The sequence below is a fragment of the Dermacentor variabilis genome, chromosome 5 (genome assembly GCF_050947875.1).
Source record: "Dermacentor variabilis isolate Ectoservices chromosome 5, ASM5094787v1, whole genome shotgun sequence".
Lineage (NCBI taxonomy): Eukaryota > Metazoa > Arthropoda > Arachnida > Ixodida > Ixodidae > Dermacentor > Dermacentor variabilis.
Genome location: NC_134572.1, coordinates 74669445 through 74692795, shown reverse-complemented (window position 1 = coordinate 74692795; position 23351 = coordinate 74669445). Strand labels below are relative to the sequence as shown.

Sequence of the window (23351 nt, the reverse complement as noted above, 5' to 3'; positions counted from 1 at the left end):
GCACAGCAGACACGGCCTTTCTGAATACGGGGGTTAGAGTGCATGATGCCGTTTGCAGTTACATACAATCAACTAAACGAATAACTTTTTGAATGTTCTTTCGTTACTTGTTTTGCATGTTTTTCTCTCCCTCTTCTTTAATTGAATAGGTAGAGAGAGAGAAAGAAACGTTTATTATACGAAACAGTGTCCCGAGCGAGACCGGGTATCACCCTATATAAGGTGGGAAGGCTCCTTAGTCCAGGAACGCCGTAGCGATCGAACGCCACGCGACGACTAATACCGAGATTTTCCGGAACTCAATTTTTGCAGACGCTGCCACCTTCCAGGAGTACCAGGATTTCCAGGAGTTGCTGTGAAAATTCCAGTGAAAATATTCCAGGAGTTGGAGTGAAGGAGAAGGTAGGTTGCAGAGTGGGCAGAGGTAGCCGTAGAGCGCCGGGTAGAGGCGATGCCTTGAATAGGTAAAGCTTTGAAAAATTAGATAATTGTTGCAGCACGCAATTCTTGGCCAATCCCCCACTGTGGGTACGAGCCATAATATGTTAACATCGTCATCATTTTTCACTGATGTAGGGGACCTGTAGCCATGTCGAGGCGATGTGTAGCAGCAGCAGTGGTCCTGACACTGTACCTAAGCTACCTGAAAGAGTGCCTCGAGAACCGTGAATGCCTGTCCAAAAAGTCCGGCGTAAGTAACAACCCACAGTACCATGTACCTGCCAGACGGGCCGCGATAGCATGCTTTTTGACGGGGATTACGGGGGGAAATTACATTGCTGGACGCAATCAGAGTTTATATCTTAACAAAAGCGATTGTGAACTTACGGCAATCGTTGCAAGAAGTAATCGCAGCGAGCTGAAATGCCAGTTCCTCTCTTTATGCATTCTAACAACTCTATTTGTAAACTACTCTCAATAATTCGGTGCCAACTTTGAATCTTGGAATGACCGTCTGCCAGCTTCCCTCGAAGTGCCGAACCAAATTCTACTATTTCGCAACAATTCCAGAACTAGAACCTGCTCATAGGTAACCTGCGATCATTAATTAACCAACTCTGGACCTTTTACGAACAATCTTTTTTTTTTTTTACTTGGAAGCGCCTCTCGCGTCTCGGTAACGGCAAATCAAAACGCACCAAGCGTCTCAACGCGCTTGCTTTTCCGCAAAGATCTCATAACTCGATGTACCGCACAGCGGCGTTCCGTTGGACATTAATGCTTTTATGCGCAAGCGTACTTCCCCCGCCGTGAAATCGGCCGTGTGTGTCGCCGCGAGGGAAGCTAGCGCCGGACGAGGAAGGCGCCAGGAGGTGTAGGAGAATCGCCGCGTTCGTGTCCTTTCAGTCCGTGCTTCTGTGTTCGCGGCGTCATTTCTTTTCATATGCAGCTGTGTGTGCTTTCCCCGAGGCACACCAGGCGTCGCACCGTCAAGATCAATGTAGCGTCCGCGACTGCGCCTTTTCCGTTGGTGCTTCGACGCCGTGATATTGGCTGTGCATATTCGCGGTGTCCATACGCTAGTGCGTAACCCGCGTTCACTAAGTCAAACGTCACTGTGACTTTTTTTTTTATTTTATGCACTAAAGCGCCACCTCCTTCCCATTGATTGAGCCGTCGCGCGTGCAATGACGCACGCACTACGAACACATTTACTATTCGAGAACCGTGAAGCTGCAGTGGCGTTATTCTATGCTGTGCTGTTCATTCTTTCTATAAAGAAAAGGCTGCGGCGTCGTCGGAAAAGCGTGCTCGTTTCGTACGTTAAAGGCGCAGGTTCGATTCTTATCTAGACTAAAATTTACGAGATTTTCTTTTCAATGACATTAATTTGCTTTGTTTACAGGAACCTCCCCGATACATTTAACCTCAATTCGAGCATTTTGTGGCATATCTTTTTACTCTTTGTGCCATCGGCCATTTTTGTACCACCTTTCTGCCCCACATTTTCGCATAGTAGCGCATATAATGCTTTCACACTGAAACATCACAAAGGCTTCACCTTTTGCACACTTTACATGCATGGTTGCAACACCAAGGTGCAGAGATTGGGAAAGTCAATCATACGCAGCTGTGACGCTATATAACTGCAAGTGTACCATTTCACCTCAATAAAAGAGAGCCCAGAAGGGTCACGCAAGGACATGGCAAACTGCGGCTGCTTTACGTGGAAAGCTTAAAGTTGGCCATTATGATGCACTCGAGGAATTCGCCCACCATGTTCATGTATGTTCATGTTCATGAACCTACTAAATGCGTCTAGACGCATTTAGTAGGTTCAAGTGCACTGACAATGATTGGCGACAGCTGTCGCCAATCTTTGTCAGTGTACTTGTTTGCGCTCTCTATTACTCCTCTCAATGAGCCTTCATTCACGAAAAATTATTGTACTGGAGACAGCCAATAATGCATGTGGAATTGATTTATAGATTATCTTTAGAAATAGGATTACTATACTACACCAAGAGAATATATCAGCAAAAGATACCAGAAGGGTTGCTGCATTACGCACTGTTTTGCTACCGTCTGTCAAAACAAGAAGTTAGAACAAGCCTCATTGTTTGGAGAAGCACTTGAAGCCTTTTCGTGATAGACTCAGTTTGGTAATTTAGCACCAATGTGTCAATGTTGTGTTTTAATATTTTCTTACATTTCAGAGGCAGTTTTTTACTACTGTAAGCATGGTTATCGAATATAGTCGAGCAGGCCAAGTGTTTGTCATGGCTTTCTTGGCGTACACCATCGCCCACGGGAGCCTGATGTGGTCGACATGGGCCGAGGTAAATCTGTGGCCCATGGACGCCACAACGTGGAGCGGCTCCAGACGAATGCTATTGAAAATTGGCATTCTGATGGAGCTCTTCATGCCGTTTATACCAGCCTTCCCGGCGGAGGGCTCCATGTACCACTACTGTTTCACGGCGGTCTACGGCGCGGGCAGCCATCTGACCGGGCTCATGTTTTACACACAGAGACGAACGCTACCAGGAGCAGACGCGATAGAAGTAAGTGCTCGGCACTTCTCCTTCTGTGGACCAGCCTTTGTCAAAGGCTGGTCCACCCAGTAACGTTGGGTCCACCAGCCGAAACGTCTGTCTCTTCATTTTCGCCTTGCTTCTCTCCTTCTATAGAGCGCGTTTTCTGTTACGCTCTTCTGCGTAAAAAGAAAGAAACAACGAAGATTTGCCGCGATAAGGTGCAGCGGAGAAGAACAAAAGATGACTTGTTGCGTTCGCCACCGGGCCCTATGCGTCAGCACTCGTGACTCGTCAAAAACCGGCCGCAGTGGCACGCGCAAGCTCACGTTTTTAAACACGCTTCACAGTGGCACACTCTAAAAACATTTGCACAATTTGGGGTGTTTTTTTGTCCCAGAACCATAGTCGTCATCTGTCTTGCGCGTGTTTCCTTTCTTTAACGCTGCGAGCCCGGTACTTCCCAGTCACGAACGGCATGCGCGTTATCAGTGTGACGCAGCATTCTCGACAGGAAAGTAGCGAGCGCCGAGTTTCCAAGAAAGGAAACGCAAGCAACGCAGATGACTATTATTGTTGTGGGACAAATATACACCCTAAAGGGTGAAAACAGTTTTTAGAGTGCACGCGCAAGCTCACGTTTAAACACGCTTCACATTGTTTTGCCCGTCGAAGCCGCCACAGCGCATATCGCAAAAGGGGCACCTCGTGGCTACATTCGTATATCGCCGGCGCGCAAGGGGGAAGCGCGCTTGCAGTCTCGGAGGGACGCGCATGCGCTAAGACGTCGGTCTCGACCAGCGTTTTTAGATCTCTAGAAACGTTGGTCTCGACACCAGGGGTGCGCAGCTAGAAGAGGTGGAGGCGGGGTAGCACACTTTCTCAAGTTCAACAAATGGCCACAGAGGGCAAAAAAAATCGAACACGCGCCGCTGCTTACAAACCCAGCGTAGTACAATCACTTCGGGATGTTTACGTTAGTTTCAACGTTTTCCGGTAAAGGCGTCATAATAAGCGCAATCTTATCTTACAAACTTTCTCTTAGAATTACCGAAGCATTTTTGTTACATAAAGAACAGGGCAGAATTATCATTGCTAATTAGATATTGTACTCCTTGTTAGTAAGTTTATTGTTTCTTCGTCATTATAAACGCAAATAGCGTTCAGCATCATCGATCTCTCACGTGACCTCTGGCCTGAATTTAAAATGTTTACCGTTATTTTCGGGTGCACGGCGGCACGGATTCATTCGTCCGTACACTCAGACTGGTTGCTTCTTTGTTTCTAAAACTAGTTTCTCGCGCTTCGATGTCTCGCATTATTTACCTTGGGGTGAAGTTACGTGTTTGCAAGCGGACATGTAAGCCCGGAAGTTGGGTTTCGGTCGTGAGCCATTCGGAACACGTCTGCATCGAAACGGGAGCTGGATTTTGCTGCGGCTGACAACGGCAATAACGGTGAGTCGTTTAACACTGCTGCTTGAATCGTTATATCATATCCGTCTCATTACCTTCCAGGCGGGCACAACTCAACGAACTAGATTCCGCATTACATATGGGCAGTCAGGATCTTAGTTGTTGTTTCCTAAATAAATCTTCACTTGCGAGGCTGTCGTTATACACACACAACCAGGAAAGAAATCCTTATCGGAACGCGCGTCTCATTTTTCATCTTATTGTAGCCGTGGTCGTAGGTGATTGAGTAGCTTTATCAATATACGTATTAAACTTTTTTTGCGAGTCCGCCGGCAACTTCTTTCGTCCACAAAACCGAATAATCCTTTGGTAAAATGAAGTGAAAATGCAGAATTTAATGTATTAAACAGTTGCAAGCATGATAATTTATCCGTATTTCGTACTTATTGGTTCCATATGTTCTTGCTGTTCAGTTTGGTTTACCGTAGGGCATTTATTTTTACAGTAGTGAAGCGGTGCATCACATTTGTGCAGAAAAATAATGCATCAGTTGTAATAGCTTCATGACTTTCATGCATTTACTTGTGGAACCAGCAGTGTGATCTGTTCTAGTATATAAATGAACGCACAAATGTCCTCATTTGTGATCTTAATAATACTTAAGCTGTTGACATGCATTGTAGTTAGCCAGACATCAATTTTATGGACAATAGCAACATTTATTTAACATGCTCCTTAAGCACCCTAGAACAGACATTGTACATTTGCATGTGTTTTGTAGTCGCAAACCATTACGATATATATGTCACACCTGTTTGAATTTCATATTGCAAAATTTTGCTTTTTCAATTTCTGATTCAGTCAAAATTTCCGTTCCAGACATGCAGTAATGAGGACGGCACCAGTATAAAGCAACACACTCCACTCCAGCACTAAACAGAAGCTGCTGCCTGCTACAACAAGGTCATTATGTGGATGTTGGCTACTACTACAAGGTAAACAACACGTGGTTCAGAAATAAATATGTTTGATATATGCTGTATTGGCTTGCTGTTTGCAGCAGATATGAATGCTTGTTCATATTTATGGTTCAGTATAATTGGTTCGAACATAACAGAAAACACACATGAGTTTGGCTAATCTGTGCTGTATCTCATGTGTCACCGTTCTGCCCCAACAGAGTCTATGCCAAGCACATCTTGGTCATCACAGGAGCTCCTATCTGCACCAACAGGAAGGGGCTGGAGCCGAATTTGCAAGGCTTTTACACCAAGGACAAAGAAGCGCATGCAGAAGAATATGGATGACATATCAAGTCTGCAGAGGACTGTGCCAAGACTGAAAAGAGCTTCAGCCACCATTCCACCAGCACGGATATTTGGCTGAGTCATCCAGGTAACTCAAAAAGGACTTTCTAGAAATTCTTCGTCTTCAGATGCACCTGCAACATCTGACCAAGCACGGACGACGCTGGACAAAAGATCGAGTTCCGTCAGTTTGCCCTTAATCAGCTTCCTAGCCATGTCAATTCCGTTTGTGCCAAGTGTAATTTTTCTTCTATAAATGCAAGCTTTTTCATTGCCCATTTTTGTTAGAGATCATTCATCCTCATCCAAACATAAAGGTCAACCGATTCTTCGCTGATACATAATACCAGACACTGTCTAGTAGCCTAACATATCTGTAGCAGTATCTTCTAGTGTATGTTGTCATGCACAATTCCCCTCCTGAAATAGCTGATGCAGCATCGGCATGTGCCTTGCATTAACCTACGCACCATGTGCTATGCACCATTTTACTTTTCTTGATGTTTTTAGCCTTCAATGCTTGCAGAGCAGAGTGGCTTCTCTCTTGAATGCAAGCTTTCTCATTTTCCCTATTCCTAGTCTCGTTGATGATTGCTCTTCTTCCTCGATAGCCTGGGTCTTTGCGAAAGCTACAATGAAGTCATTGATTGCAGAATCTGGTTTTGCTGCCCCACTTGGTTGTGGTAACTGTGTTACATTTCTCGGATGTAGGGGCCTGGTCAGTTGTATTGGTAAGCAGTCCCTCGAGGTAAGCATTTGCTCCTGCAGTCCGCAAAGCGACATAGACTCCCAGTATACACACACCGTAACTGGGGCTCCCCATTCGTTCTTGCCTGCTGCAGCCATGGGCAAATTGTGCTTGTGGCCTACCTCGGCCATGATTTGCTCAAAATGAAGACCAGCATATGTGCTTACATGGTTCGAAGTGTATGAAGTCAATAGCCGTATGGGTGGAAAGGCCTGCAAAAATGGCTGCCGAAGATGATGCCGCCCACAAAAGCGACTTGTCCACATTGAGACAAATTGGGACAAAAAGTGTGAGCCACACATTAGCGGCCCTCGAAAGAAAATAAATGTGCAGGTTGGAAAGGAGTTAACGCTAAAATGCCGGGTAGTCCATGTCGCTGTGTTGGTTGCGGCAGCAGATGCCTGCGTCACCTGATTGCTTCACAATGGAAGTTGCTCATCTTCAACGGCAACTGTTGGTTCAAACAGGTGCAAGGCTCTGTCCAATCTGTTTGCACCGCTGGTTGTCGCTCGTTACCAGACCACCATATGCGACGAAGGCAAGCATTATGCCTGTAAGATGGTTTGTAGCCAATGTCTAATGTATTGTCTGAACCTCATGCGGTGACTGATCGCTGTTTAATATCGCTGTTATGTCACTTGGTTACGGTCGCCGTGTTATGTTTTTCGAACGTTAAGGCCTGGTCTGTTGCATTGGGAAGCAGTCTCTCGAAGTAAGCATTTGCTCCTGCAGTCTGCACAGTGAGATAGACTCCCAATTTACACACACCGTGATTCGTGCTCCCCGTTCACCCTTTCCTGTTGCAGCCATGGGAAAATTGCGCCTGTGGCCTTTGTTGGCTGCGATTAAGCACGAACGGAGACCAGAATACGTGCTTACGTGGTTGGACGTGCACGAAGTTGGGTGGAAAGGCCCGCAAAGTGGCTGATGAAGGTGATGCCCACGAAAGCAACTTGTCCATATTGAGACAATGTGGGACTCCAAGTGTGAGCCACACATTAGCGCCTCCGAAAGAAAAGAAACGTGCAGGTTGGAAAGGAGTCAAAGCTAAAATGATGGGTAGTCCATGTCGCTGTGTAGGATGCGGCAGCAGATGCCTGTGTCACCCGATTGCTTCGCACTGCAAGTTGCTCATCTTTAACAGCGACTGTCGCTGCAAACAGGTGGGACGCTCTGTCCAATCTGTTTCTGCTGCTGGTTGTCGCTCATTACTAGACCACCACGTGCGACGAAGGCAGGCACTACGCCTGTAGGTAGGCGGCTGAATGTACCCTAAGAGACCTGTGTATATGAATGTTCACTGTTGCCATATGGTTCGTAGCCAATGTATAACGTAATGTCTGAACCTCATGCGGTTACTGATCGCTGTTTAATTCTGCTGTTATGTCACTTGGTTACGGTCGCAGTGTTATGTTTTTTGAATATTGCGGCTTGGTCGGTTGCACTGGGAAGCAGTCTCTCGAAGTAAGCATTCGCTCCTGCAGCCTGCATAGCGACATAGACTCGCAATTTTCATGCACCGTGATTCGTGCTCCCCGTTCGCCGTTTCCTGCTGCAGCCATGAGCAAATTGTGCCTCTGGCCTTTCTCGGCCGCGATTAGGCATGAACGGAGACCAGCATACGTGCTTGCATAGTCCAATGCGTATGAAGTTGATAGCCACATTGTTGGAAAGGCCCGCAAAAGTACCTGATGAAGGCGATGCCCACGAAAGCGACTTGTCCATATTGAGACAATGTGAGACACCAAGTGTGAGCCACACATTAGCGGCTCCCGAAAGAAAAGAAACGTGTAGGTTGGAAAGGAGTGAACGCCTAAAATCCGGGGTAGTCCATGTGGCTGTGCAGGCTGCGGCAGCAGATGCCTGCGCCACCCGATTGCTTCGCAATGCAATTTGGGCATTTTTAACGGCGACTGTCGCTGCAAACAGGTGGCACACTCTGTCCAATCTGTTTCCGCTGCTGGATGTCGCTCGTTAACCTGACCACCACGTGCGTCGACGACGGTGAGCCGTTTACGAGCTCGCGTCAATGATTTCAGCGTATCTCGACATGCAAATTTTATTTCTGCTATTGCACGAGAATGTACGCTGCTTGTCTTCTGCCAATAAAGTCGCACGTTCTGTTCACTCACTTGTGGCTTGTTTGTATAGGCGTCAGCAGAGGCTCTTGACAATTAGAACGCACCAGCTACGCGGCAGCGAAGGCATTGAGGCATGCCGCATAGCTGGCAGGACAAGCACGGCGCGTACCAGCGCACGCGACCGGCCAAAAGCAGCCATATTGAATTTTGCTCTTAAAAAGAAAAGTACACTTTCGCTGGATGGATGGATGGATGGATGTTATGAGCGTCCCCTTTGGAACGGGGCGTTGGGATGCGCCACCAACCTCTTGCTTCTATGCTGCCTAATATCCTACACTCTAAGAACAGTTTACCCCCTTTGGCGTGCCCCTTCTGCCACACAACAATAATCGTTATCTGCCTTGATGCGTTTCCTTTCTTTAACACTGCGAGCCCGGAACTTGAAGCAACTGCTCCCGCGTTCGTAGGCGTCATATATTAACTAATTAATTAGTTAATAAACACAAAGACGTAACAAGTCTTACAGTGAACTTATGTGGCTCGTACCCACTATAGCTTAATGGCGAATATTTGCGTAATTATATAATTATAGCCTAAATAATTCACAGCCTCAAAATTAAAAAAAAGCACATAATAAGCAAGGGCTGTGATAAATGTAAAGCGTAATGTTAGTCTTATAAAACGACGAGAAGAAATTATTCGAGATACTCAAATAGGAATGTATGTCAAAGTAATAAAAAAAAAGATAAGAACAGAGTGGTTTCTTCCGTAGTTGTTCCTGAATCAAAGCCCAATTTCGAGTGAAGCCACTTCTGCTTCTTCTTCTTCTTCTTTCTCTTATTTTTCATTTTTCTTTCTCTTCTTTCCGTTCTTTTCCTTTTTCTTCTTTTCCTTTTTCTTCTTCTTCTTATTATTATACTATATATTATTATTTATTATTTATTATAAGCGCTCCTGTGTCCCCCTTCACAGTGTCCTTGTCAATTGTGCGCTCAAACTATCTCACTATGAATAACGCATAGTTTCTAACGAAATAGCCTAGATATAGCCTAGACTATCGGAGTATACTTGCGGCACAGTAAATAAACCTATACTCAAATATTATCGCGTAAATTATAATTTGATTTCAGAATTATCTTATTTAATGCACAACACATTACATAAACTTTGTGTGACATTGAGATTGAAGCACTGTTTACCACCGGTGCACACAAGGGTAGGCATTCTTCCGCAAATCTGTTCCAGATTTACCGCTAAAGAAGAATTATTTATTTTTACAATAATAACAACCGTGCATGAACTTAGATAAAAATACTCAAGTATTAATGGAAATAAAAATTTTGTATTGTTAGAAAGTGTTGCGCCTTTGAGAGGAATAGTACAAGTGTCGTCTGCTACGACGCCTGCTCGCTTCGAAAGCGATAGTTTTCTGTCTACGTCAAAAGACAGGCTGATCGTCAGCGCGTCCCTGTAGACAACAGGCCCCGCAGTTGCCGAAGAAGTGGCCGTGGCCCTCGCAATTGCACAGCCGAGCGCGTACACCGTGATCACCGACTCAGACAGACTACGGAAGCTTCAGAAGGGAGGTAATCTCCTCCGCTGCCCGAACCATTCTATACAAGCGCAAGCCTCCAGGAAGAGACATAGAGCTTGTGTAGGTACCTTCTCACTCGCAGGTAGCAGGCAACACCATCACCAACAACCATTCCCGAGAAATGTCAATCCGGGCCGACTACGAGCTGGAAGAGCTACCGCAGCCGGTTAGCAGCTTTCGGGACATTACCCGGATGTACCCAGATGAAAGATGCAGACTGCCAGAACCGCACCCCAAACTCACCAGGCAACAACAGACGATCCCGTACTGATGAACCGCATGTACCTTGCGAAACACGATATGCTCTGTCCTTTTTGTAAACGAGAAAAGGGCACCTTGCCGCACGTCTTGGCAGAGTGCAAAGAACTCAAGACCCCCCCACTTCCCCTTCCCACCAACAGCCCCAATAACCAACCCATTGAGCGATGGGAGACCTTGTTATCCAGCCCCGCCCTACCGATTCAGCTCCCACTGACGGAAAGGGGCCAGGAGCTGCTGAGAACATATGGGTCCCGTAACTAGGGAACCACCCCGTCTGGTGGCTGCGTGCACCACCGATTTATTTTGGGCCCAATAAATGTTGATCCATCATCATCGCAGACGTCAGGCAATTGCAAACTCTCTCGCTCTTTCGAAAGGCCGCTTTGGATGTCATGACTGCTGAAAGTCTTCAAGAACTTTTAAACACATCTGATGCAGGGCTAGCTTGGACGCTTGTGGCCTCCTACGAGTATGCTCCATTATATCTTATATTGACGTACTGCTTCTGAAGCAGAAGTTATGGCGTGGCTTCGCACTTACCCATTTTGCGATAGCGCAAAGCCAGAAAGCAGCAACGTTTTCTACCACAACTTTGTCTTTCAAAGTCCTAAAACACACATTTAAACGAGCACATAAACGAGCAATGCGTAATGAAGCCCTCAAAAAACTTTGATTATCAGACTATTAGATGTTCAAGAGTCTATCTTGTCTGAGTAGTGCCTTTCTTTTGCTCTTCTGAAGTTTCATAAAGCATGTAACGCTACAGCGCCGACCTAACACAATTAACAAACCAAGGTCAAAACACTTTCTTTCAGCGTTTACGATGCAGTCACGTTCTCGTCAGGGCTGTGACACCACACCGCGACATCGGCCTAGCCGCTCGCCGAGCGCACTATCGCCACTTCGAGCAACAGGACAAAACACTTGCGTCGCCATGTCCCAATGCAGGTTGTAGCAATTGCGCTTGGAGAGAAACCGAAACTTCCAAAAAAATACTTGTAGACTAATTCGCCAGTCAACAGAATGCCAATCTGTAGCCTGTACTTTCCATCATTCCTACGATGGTTGAACGATCGCAGCACCAGATTTCCCTCTAGTTTTACTCATGTGAAACTCCATAGAAAACCGTTGATTATTACTACATAGAAATCGAAGATGGAAAGCATAAAATGAAATTTTTCATTCCCATAACGAAACCACCAACTTATTAACTGAATTTATTGTTATCCTTCATAGTAGTTTCTCCGCACTATTATTTTCGGCTTCTGCTGTATGTTTGACATATCATGCACACTTAATATAGTTTTGTTGCTTGAATGTTTTGGTTTGGCCTCAACTGCTTATATTGCAGCGTCATCTCTTGATCCTAACTTCCCTTGCGTTTCTTCGGCTGCTCTCCACACTTAAGGATTTGCCAGTTTTTGCCGTTCATGGACAACTTGAGACAGTAAATATCGCTAGTTTCCACCGAGTTTAAGCAACACAGACAGTCGGCAATCGTTCTACGTGGTTCACCAATAAATATAGAAGCCCCATCACTACAGATTTTGCATTACAAAACAAGCTTACGTAATCTAAGACACGTTATACAGTAAACTCTCAGTTGTACGAACGTCGGTTTATTGAATATTTCAGAATAAGGAACTTTTTAAATATCCCCGGCAGTTTTCTTATAGATTCTATGCAAAAATGTTTCACTTAAACGAATTTTGGAACAGTCAATATTTCAGTTTAACGAACTCGCTCAGAGGGCCAAGGCTTGCACTACACTGCACTGCAGGCGCAACCGATGCCCGCCCTCATCTAAACCGCCGCTCCAGCGGCAATGTAACGTCGCTGGCGCTACAGCGTCCTGGGGCAAAGCGGCGGCGCGGAAAACGAACGGCAATGAGGCATGGCTTCCGAGATCGCCCGCACAAAACGAGCAATCATGTAATCTTGGAGGCCATGAACAAAGTAACATTGCTGGCGTTTACAACGTCGCCAGAGCAAAGCGGCGATCTGTCACCCCACAAACCACGTGGTGTGTGTTTCTTTCCGACCGGCTAGTCGTGGCATGGTCGCCGTCTCTTTCCTTCCAGTCTCGTCGGTTCCGCGTGTGCACACAAACGACCCACGTGGTGTTTTTCATTGATATGTACAAATTCCATTTCACACATTTCTAATACTATGGATGCCATGTCTTTTGCTCCGTGAATTGCACTTCAAACTTTTGACTCTGTATGCCATGTCTTATGTTGGTCAAGTGAATATTCAGTTTAGTGAACTTTCAGTTAAGTGAACTATTTCCTTCGGTCCCTTGACGTTCACTCAAGTGAGAGTTCACTGTATTTAGCTGTGTACTCAATCCGATGTATTTTACATGCATCTTGCTGAGCTGTTGGGCGGGTCAACCTCCTCATTGTGCGCTTGATGACCGAAGTCTAAAGTTTCTGGGTCGAAGCAAAACCGTGGTTGTCAGGAACAGCAGTCCGCACGCACTGCCGCGGCAATGTGTTGCCCAATGCGGGCCTGTGAGACCTTTTAGATTATTTTTGCTCTCACAAAGCGCGTATTCAGTCATCTAGCCAGCTGGCCTACCTATACACGTTCGCATCCGACAGGGAGGCTGTGCACAAGCACGCATACGCGCAACACGAACGACCTCTTGCATGGCTGGATATGCGCCTTGGCCACAGCTTCATGGTGCCCGTTTGTGACTTGCACACCGACTGCCTTATTTATTATTGGCCAAGACTGCCTACAGTAAGATTTGATTGCTGTCCTTACGATAACAGCAACCCGAGTCCAACAATCCCACACGCTGGCGCGTGGGTTCAACCGGGAATTACATTTGCGTGAGACAGCGTGCAACATCATCAATCACTTCTCACTCACTTTCCCCCAGGAGCTCTCCTCACTCGATGGCGCTTTCTTCCTCACCGTTTGTCATACTCTCCTGCGGATCTTCAACAGTCATGCCGAAGTGCATGCACATGCCGAGTATTGGAGAAATTTTATTCATGAGTGTCTGGCTAACCCGGCAAAGACAGCTCCACCTGTCTGCAGATGCGGACGCTGAGCTGTGTTTATCTTGTGTTGCCAGGCTACGCCGTGCTTCTCTATACGGGATCACGTGCCAGAAGCAGCAGGCAACACCCGACGATTTTGAGTGCTCTTTGGCACTGCGTCGGGACGCCGCCGTTCATGCCCCATCTCTGGAGGCTGGCGAACCATCCTCGCCTGGTGATGGCACCTCCTTGATGGAGAGACTGGAGCCACGACGCCACGGTGCCGGAACGAACTCCAGCTGTCCCGAAGCCAAGGACGTCCAGTATGCTGATCGATGGCAGGATGTCGAAGGGCGGCAGTAGCATCAGATCAGTCACGATAATGTAATAATATACGGTGACTGCAAGGAAAATGATATGATTTTCAACTACTATAAATTATGGCGCTTACGTGTAGAACACACTATATGATATTTATTAGGCTATCAGAACGGCTTTTAAGCGCACCAAAAATTTGTAGCTAGAGCGATTAATTATAGTGGTGGCATGTTGCTGTAACGTTGGTATTTTGTGGGTTCTGTCGTGGTAGCGCAGTGGTAAGGTGGCCATCTGTAAAAGACGCGTTGGTCCAACAATGTATGCTACCATACTAACGATGTGTTTGACTCATTACAGATTTATGCACGATTATCGTTCCTTGTACACTCTAAAAAAAAGTTTACACACTTTGGGGTGTGTATTTGTCACACAACAATAACAGTCATCTCCCTTGCTTGCGTTTCCTCTGTTGAAAACTCGGCGCCCGCTCCTTCCCTGTCGAGAATGCTGTGTCAAGCTGATAACACACAAGCCGTATGGGACAATAGGAAGTACCGGGGTCACTGCGTTAAAGAAAGGAAGTGCGGGCAAGACAGATGACAAATATTGTTCTGCGGCAAGATAAGCCCCAAAGGGCCTAAACTTTTTTTTAGAGCGCAAACGAAAAATCTGCACTATCTGCATGAAAAAAAAATACGACAGGGCATCTAAATTTTCGCTGCCAGATATGTCAATAAACAAACCGCGAAATCCTCAGAAAGTGTCTTGATGCGCTGTTATCCACTCGCAAGAACTGTCGGCCCTGCAACGGGCACTGGTATTCCCGCTATGTGGCTCTGCCAAGTTTACTTAAACACTCCGAAACTTATTAGCGTTAATAGGAATTATTCATATGCAAATAATTGTCACACCACACGTTGCTACAAATAATTTGTCCCAAAGGCCAACTTCGATAGGAATTGTCCCATATCACTCCGGTGCAATACCTACGCATTTGCAAGTCCGTAATTGAGGAACTCTTGTTAAGAAGTGTTCCAGCTCATATTCATTCTTGTCCACACACCTCTCTGTAACGTATCCCGTCCCTGAGAGCACGTAAATAAATAAATAAATCCTCTAAAACATCTTTCGGTACATAAGACAATTGATGTAATAAATCTTGGACTAAATCATATACCTTTAATTTTAGTCTCATTTCAGCCAGGGTTGTTCATCAAAAACTGAAACTAATCTCGGAAATCTTTCTGTCTGTCTGAAATTTTCTATCTGGTCAGCAGTATTAAAAACGCATTGGACCCTCCCTTTCTACCAAGTCATGATAACATTGGTGAAGACACCTTAACACCTACTTAAAATCGCCTCAAATGCCTTAACACAACCTTGTAGCAAGCATTGTCATTTTTGTGCTCAGCTACGTAAAGAAAGTCGGATAATACCGCATCCCGAATGCAGGACGCCTGAGGGGATCGGTGCGATGCTTCGGGAAACGGTTAAAAAAGCCCATATCTTTGACATGAAACAGGCTGTTCGACATCGCTTCACACTACGTTTCTTTACTCAGGTTAGCGTAGGCGCCTCGCTATATATACAGTTTTAGAAAAGCGCTTGTAGCCTTACGTACGGTAAAGGTAAGCACCTTTGCGGGACATTACGGTGCGTGTCCATTCAAGTATTTTAGTTGACTTCACGGAAACTCAAACGTAAAGAAAATATATGGCGTAATGTTATGAGCGTCCCCTTTGGAACGTGGTGGTGGGTTGCGCCACCAAGCTTTTGCTATTATACTGCCTAATGTCCTACCTAGGGTAAAAAGAAGTAAAGAAAGAAAAACCATTATGAACTCCCGGAACAAAATTTTCTGATCACCTTTTGCGAACTTTGCTTTTGGAGATCCGTGTTTTCTGTCATTTCCTTACTTTTCTTCCACCAATCTTCCAATCGCCTCTTACTAATCTTTATTGTGGACATGTTTACTTTTGCTCTGCTCTCGCGGAACCAAAGGGCTTCAAGGAAATTCAAGGAAAACATTATAAAACAGGGCGCCGTCTGTTACGTCTGTTGCCTCGTGCCCAACATATCCAAGTCAAGACGATCCATTAGCGACCATACTGCTATTTCTATGCGGAAGTGTCTCATTAGACCCACGGGTGGCAGAATCGCCCAACGACCTCAGAAAATGGACGCACTATGCGCTGAAAACTAACCTTCCAGGTGATTTTAGTGAAAGCGATAGCTCAATACGGTAGTTACTAGCGATCAACGCGAGTGAGAGCGTAGCCTTCACGAGAATTCGCGCTGAAGCCGGAGGTATGGGTGCCGCCTTGTTCTACAGCGCTATTTCTTAGCGTCTGTAAGCATTACGAATCATTCCCGATGGGAGTGGTTTCATACTCGCTTGACCGGACCGAGACACCACTTTCCCGTCACACGCTTCCTGCTCACTTAGATGCAGGCTGGCTGGGATATTGTGCAGCGACAGCAACCTTTCGCCTATCCTCGACCTTGGCAATTCCAGGCCAGTTCTGGCTATAACCATGAATTGCGTCAGGCAAGGTAGCAACACGATCGATAGCGGGAACTCGGCGTGGCTGTTTAAGCATCAGGTCACCGAACAAATGTGGCTGCGCGACATCATTGCAGCAATGCGCTTTGTACAATGCTTTTACCAAGTTGAGTTAGGTGAAATAGATTGCGTGGTACCGCAGCTCTGACTAAGGGAGAGTGGCGTTGTCCTGCCTGGGCTACGCATGCTGGCTATAGCACAGATAAATTTATCAGCGCGCTGCCTTCTGTGTTTGCCACAGTGTCTGATCTGCTAATATTGCTGCCAGGAGGTGTGAAAAGAAACCATAACCCTCTTGATGCTCACAGAGAGAATGCGAGCGCAACTATTGATGACGTTTACGCTATTGACACATATAGTTATATATCCTTTTTCTGAGGACTGCATTTCACCAACGTGACCTAGAAGCGCAATGCCTGCTCATTCTTATCCATGACGTTATCTTACCTGGCCAAAAATTTCCTTTGCCAAGGCTGGCATGACGAAAGTGGTGACGTCAGAATTACTGCGGCATACTTGGGAGCATCCCGATTGGATTCTATGGCAGTTGGGCAAGCAAGCTAGTATGACATCATGGATCCGAGTGAACAGGCCTTGTGCTATGTAAGTGGTGTTGATTTCACCCGGTAACTTAACCTTATCGCAGAACGCAAGACGCGCCTGCGTGATTTGGAACTTACTCGAACGTTAGCGTTGATTCTATACGCGGTGTAGGTTATTGCCAAACTTTGTGTAATCAGAGTGTACGCGTGATGCGTGATATGCGTGATATTTTTTTTTTGAAATACTTGTTGAAGCCCCGTATCAGGCGATATCTAATAAAGTGCAATTCTGTTTCTGTTGCAAAAATCAAATGCGCTCTAATAATTCCTCATCTTCGCGTTCGACTTCCCGTTCAATTCCTCGTAAGCTAGAATAGCTTGTAAGATAAAATGTTAGCCGATACTAGTGCTGAATATTTTAGTAACGAAGGAGTCACGTCAATGGCAATGAACCCTTACGCACGAAAAGCTTTGTGAAATCAGCCCCATATTTCTGTAATATTAGCCTTATTCGTATATTAAGCAGTGTTTGCGGAGGGCACCGTCAAGGCTTTACGGAGCGTCTGTCAAGTCAGGAAGAAGAAAGATTTTGCTCACGGATCAGCAGTATGAGGCCCATGATGCTCGAGCGATGGAACTGCAATGGGAGCAGAACATAAGTATGTAAAAAAAAAAACGAACTTGAAGAAGTCGCAGTTTAGCCCGAAAAGCTAAGCACCGATTGCGATAGCAAATTAGTAGACAGCTATACGAAGTAATGATAGTCGTTTTATGGGCCCTATAAACTTGGAGACATTCGCTTACTAATAGAATGAAATAGCATGGTGTCAGCGCGCACAAACAATCATGAGCGCATCACAGTCGATGATCGCACACACTCGCTGTCAAAACCCCGGTGTCAGCAGTGAGCAAAGTGACATCCGCACAGTCTACGCATCACCGCAAGGGATCCGGTTCAAGATAGAGATTCCCTTCCACGCAATACGTCTCTTTCAAGATAAGGGGCGCGCGACCGTGTAAATTGCGCACTTGTTGGCGGAGTCGAAGCCACCCCCTTTCTCTCTCGCGTTGCCTCCCCACTTTCCTACATGGCGCGCGACATTGAGCCGCGTTCATCAGTTGCGCTTTGGCCTGGTCGCGAAATGCGCACTTGCTGTAGGAGGTCAACGTCATCGTTTCGTTCGACGGAAGACGGCGCGTTTGCACTTCGCCTTCCGCCTTCTCGAGAGCCTGACTGAGCCGCCATCATGGGCCTTCCTCGCGTGCTTTCACTTTTACATACAGCATAGACGCACTTCGACGGTGTTATCGTCTTGAAATTTATACCGAACATTATGGTGATGGCGACGAAAAAAAATGCGTCTGGAGTGTCCCTATCTTTGCTATCGCAATAAAAGCGAATTATAAGGTAATGCGCACCGTTTGCGTGAGGAGCGGCGCCAATCACAACCGCGAGAACACCCAAAGACCCACTGCACTGCTGCGACCATCAGTGTGCTGAAGTGTGCGATAATTGCGGTGGGCTGCATATAAACGCGGGTGTATAGGCATGAATTGAAAACACTCTCACCGTGACGAGGGTAGCCGGGTTGTCCTGCGTTAGATGGTCCGGGCCGAGCCTACCGGTGGTTCGTTACGGTGGAACCACGTCGGCAAATTTTGCCCTTGTTCTTGAATTTCACGACGTTGTCGGAATGGGCGTCGGGACTTCGCCGCCGCTGCTGCAGCTGCTGATGAATAAAACAAATAGCCATGGGCCAAATGTTCCATTATTATCATAGAATGCTGATGATTAAGTGAAACTGCAGACTTACGACGTTCCAGCGAGCGGGGTCTACGTCCTTTTCGTCGTCGTCGCCGAATGCAAAGTAGCACTAACTGTTTTGCTATTTTATTACCTGGCTGAAGCCCACTATGGAGGGTTGGCAACGTTCACGTATCGATAGAGCGAAATGATAACAGAAATTAATTCACAGTAGCAAAATTCACATGGTCCTAATGACTAAGGGAAGTGATAAGGGTTGAATTGCAAGTAAAAGGTAAGAAGCTGAGAGAAATAAATTGGTGAACTATTGGTCAAAAGGATTTGTTCGCGCACTTTTAAAATATACATTCATACATGACCCTATCATAGGGAAAGGGGATAAACTAGAAGGTAGTATTACGTCACGTCATGAGACCTCTCAAGCGAACTCTAACTGAAACCATTCTCTTCGTCTTTGCTGTGTCAGAAAGCCGTCTCAACACGTGACCCTGCACAGCGGAACACGGCTTGGTTCTGGTATTGCTTGAGTGCTTGGTTCCCGGTTGGTTTTAACTCTTCTTTCGCTATATTCTAGAACTCAGCGCCATCTAGCGGCGCTGCCCCGAAGCGTACGCGTGGTTTTCCAAATGCATTGAGCACCGGTGGTTGGCAAACGCTAAGAAACGCGTCATGCGGCAACCGGGATCATCTCTCAGGCTTCATTCTAGACAGACTGCGCCCCGTCGGGTGGCCATTCCGAGAAGCTTTCGCGTGACCCCCGCGACGAGAAGCTTGGCGCAAAGGTACCTGCGAACGCTGACAATTGTTCCCTCACTGGCCGCGCACTCAGTAGTACATAACCACTGAGTCATGTTGGCGAGAGGTTCATTGAAGGGGGGGACACATAGCCAGTGTATTTCTGGCGCAGACCGCTAAAGCATCGCGTCGCTGTTCTTCGGTAACCCTGGCGACGTGAGTTGGATGCCATTCAGCATTGGACAAATTCAAGGGATCTTTTTCGCCATTCTTGAGAAGCACATTCCCCGGTGCAAAAACCTAGCTGCACAAGTTGGCATCAAATACGTTCACTGTAGAGCAACGCACGCCTTGTGAAACATACTTAGTGACCCATGTTCGAATTCGAAAAATTAAGTTTGCATAGCAGGGCATGGCGTAAAGAAATCATCGCTTGAGTATGTTTGTTTATTTCCTCAAAGAGTGATTGATTCCCGCTGCGGGGGTTTCGGCAATACGAGTATCTGTCGTATTTGCTGCTCTTTAATTATACCTGTATGGCTCGCACCTCCTATGGCTGAGGGGCAAATAAACACGTTATCACATAAATATAGCGCAAATAATTGACGCTTGCGACATTCAACAACTCATGAGAAACAAGGGCTGTAACAAATGTCATCTAGCATGCTAGTTTTAAAGAAAAGCTATGAGAAGAAATAATTCAGGATACATAAATAGAAAAGTGTAAGAACCAAATCCAAATTTATAGTGAAGACGCTTGTTAATACAGTCGTACTAATCGCGGTATAGTTATTATTGTTTACTTTGGAAACAGGAAAGGGACAGATAGACGTAGGCTGTCAGTCGAGAGCAGTAAGGGACACTACGCCTGCCCACTTTTCAGAAATAAATATACGGAGAAATAAATATTGAAGCAGGAAGAACACAAATGAACTTCCTGAAGCGCGCAACAAAACCACCGACTTATTAAGTGGATTTATTGTTATCCTTGCGAGTAATTCCTCCAAGCTAATATTTTTGACGTATGATGCACGCTCGACATAGTATTGTTGTTTAGATGTTTGTGGTAGATCTGAACTGCTCAATTTGTAGCGTCTTCTTGAGACCCTAACTTCCTTTGTGTTCCTAGACTTGTGTTTAGCCATGTGTTATAGTATGGGTTTCTTTGCCTTTTCTCCGCACTTTGCGGTTTGTCAATTCCTTGCCGTTTATGGCCAACTTCAGACACTACTTGTCATTGGTTGTTACCAGAAATAAATTAAACATCCTCGTCCGATGATCCGGTTTGTAAGCATGGCTTCACAACATAGAAGCTCTAACCATTAATCCGCGGACTCGTCCCCCCCCCCTCCTCTCTCCCCTAGAAAGGAGGAATAATCTAGTGGAAGCCCGCACTTGCGAAAACTTGGCCCGCTGGGGCCGCTATATATAGGCGCTTCACATAGAAACAGTCTGTTATAAAAATGGGCAATTTCGCCCGAAGGCGGAAGCACTGCCAGCGATCGGGTGGTGTTCGAACTATACGTGGGCCCGACTAAAGTTCCTAGTTGTTCTTTACCATTTCTTTTTTTTATTTTTTTGGCCAAGAAGGACAGACTAACACCGACAAGTGTTGTCTTTGGCGCGCTTCTACAAAGTTGCGCACAAATTTTTTAAAAGATTTTTTTCCGTGCCTTTTTGGTGTTTGGCGTGGGTCGGTTGCTGGTCGTGTTCATGACAAGTGGGCTCAGCGGTGTTTGAACCCTATAACGTCCAAAATATCATATATGCCTTGCTGAGTTTGATGCCTCGAAAAGCTAATTAAAGCGTCGGAAACTTAATGCACAGCCCACAGTTACGTCACTGATATGCTGAAGTGAAGTTTCAGCTGTGGGTAGGTTAACAAACAAATTGCTAATTAATTAATTCGTGCAATAATTAGGTTGTAACTGAAAAACATTTCTTTGTTTATTTTCTATTGATGTAGTCCCGGTGGGCAGAACTAAATGCAAACAATTTGTTCCAACGTTTCCACACGTTCCAACGATGTGGAACTGTGTTAGGACATTCCGGAGTTAGAAAAAGCTGCCATTCAAGAAATAAAAAAAAGCACATCCGATGCTGGTATTTGAACCAGGGTCCTCGGGCACATACTCTAATAATTAGGCCGCATGCATAATTCTCAGCTTTACCATTCTTCGCTGACTAAAAAGCGTAGACGCGTCCGAAAGTTCTAGTATAGAGCATATCCACTCGTGAACGTATGCCGCATAATCACAAAGCTGCACGCAACTGCCGCTCGAAAAGGCGACAGCTGTATATAGAGACACATGCTGGAGCAAAATTAAAACTTCCACATTGTTGCGGAACATTCGAATAGTTTGTGATTATCAGCAACTTTAGGATTTTTCTTCATTTGTGGCAGCTGTTCCCTAGAAATGGACACTAGAAAGGCGCCAATCCAACTAAAAGTTATAAATGATTAGTTCTCACTTTTGATTCATTCATAGAATTTATATATATATCGCAGAAAAAAAACTTGTTAGGCTATTTATACACAATCAAAATAAATTCTGAGGCATGTACTGTGAATGCGCATTAGCGAAAGAAATGATTACTTCAGGTTAAATGTTTACAAAGAAACACTCTTCCCGGAAAACGCCGTGCTGAAACGGTAGGAATGTAAATAACATTTTGTTGTGGACCGTCTTTAGAATCGGTGCGAGGGCCACTTGCTAAAACGGCAGGTAAGGAAAACATGTTATGGCATTATCGTGTCTATTTTTGCAACCCTATTCAATATATTTTGCTTTAGTATCATTTTGTAGAGAAAAGAAGCCATTGCTCGATCATCCATGGGATCAACTGTCACCCCACGCATAACTCAATCTGAGCGAAATTTAGCCTCTCGTTCGGCTCTCCGAGACCGTAGCTCTGCAGTGCGATTGTCGAACTGAGCAGTAATGGCAGCATTTTAGAGAGATAACAACGCCGTAGTTGGCATAAATGATTAAGCTCAAGCTAGTGCTAGTTAAAGGGCCCACTAGTGTGCAATTTGTTTTTAAAATTTCAAGCTTGCTCGGCCACGGTGCCCTTGTGCTCGACACTTAGGGTGCAGAGATGGCATGAAGAGACTGGCAGCAAGAGAGTGGGAGGTACAACCTCTCTGACCACGCCGGAAAGCGTCCATCTTCATATAGAAGCGCAAGCGCACGAGATTGAGGCCAACGCAGGAGCCCTAGGTGGTACAGTGGTACAGATAAGACTCGCGCCCCACCAGATACAGGGTCATTTCCTTAACCTAGTGGACCATAAACATGCTCTGCAAAACAAACGGGCCCACTACATTTCGAGAGCGAGCATGATAGCAAAAAAAGACCGCGCAACTCCCAAGAGTTGTAACGTAAGTTAACATTTAAGATTTGTAAAACCTGAATAAATAACTTTTGTATACAAGATGTGGACATTCTCGGCAAGGTGAACTGCAGTGGCCATAGGATCGTAAGAACGCGAATTCGCCTAGACTTGAGGAGGGAACGGAAGAAACTGGTACATGACAAGCCGATCAATGAGTTAGCGGTAAGAGGGAAAATAGAGGAATTCCGGATAAAGCTACAGAACAGGTATTCGGCTTTAACTCAGGAAGAGGACATTATAGTGTTGAAGCAATGAACGACAATCTTATGGACATCATTAAAGATTGGGCAATAGAAGTCTGCGGTAACTTCGTTAGACAGGATACCAATAAGCTATCGCCATAGACGAAAGATCTGATTAAGAAACGCCAATGTATGAAAGACTCTAACCCTACAGCTTGAATAAAACTGGCAGTACTTTCCAAGTTAATCAACAAGCGTAAGACAGCTGACATAAGGAATTATAATATGGATAGAATTGAACATGCTCTCAGGAATGAAGGAAGCCTAAAAGCAGTGAAGAAGAAACTAGGAATAGGCAAGAATCAGATGTATGTGTTAAGAGACAAGGCCGGCAGTATCCTTACTAATATGGATGAGATAGTTCAAGTGGCTGAGGAGTTCTGCAGAGATTTATACTTTACCAGTGGCACCCACGACGC

At 45.6% G+C, this 23351-nt stretch overlaps 2 protein-coding genes across 2 annotated transcripts in view; one reads left to right on the top strand and one right to left on the bottom strand.

Moving 5' to 3' along the window:
• Positions 1-228: 228 nt before the first annotated feature.
• Positions 229-23351, top strand: part of LOC142583571 (uncharacterized) — a 116885-nt gene continuing 93762 nt past the window's right edge. The window contains exons 1-2 of the mRNA XM_075694058.1: positions 229-402; positions 577-691. The gene's annotated coding sequence lies outside the window, so the exon portion shown is untranslated. The remainder of the gene's footprint in view (positions 403-576; positions 692-23351) is intronic.
• LOC142582810 (uncharacterized) lies at positions 13307-18519 on the bottom strand. The gene is made up of 3 exons (XM_075692860.1): positions 18365-18519; positions 17392-17431; positions 13307-13772 (listed from the first exon to the last, which is right to left on the bottom strand). Exons 2-3 carry the CDS (start codon positions 17411-17413, stop codon positions 13483-13485), a joined length of 312 nt encoding a protein of 103 aa, XP_075548975.1. The 5' UTR covers positions 17414-17431; positions 18365-18519; the 3' UTR covers positions 13307-13482.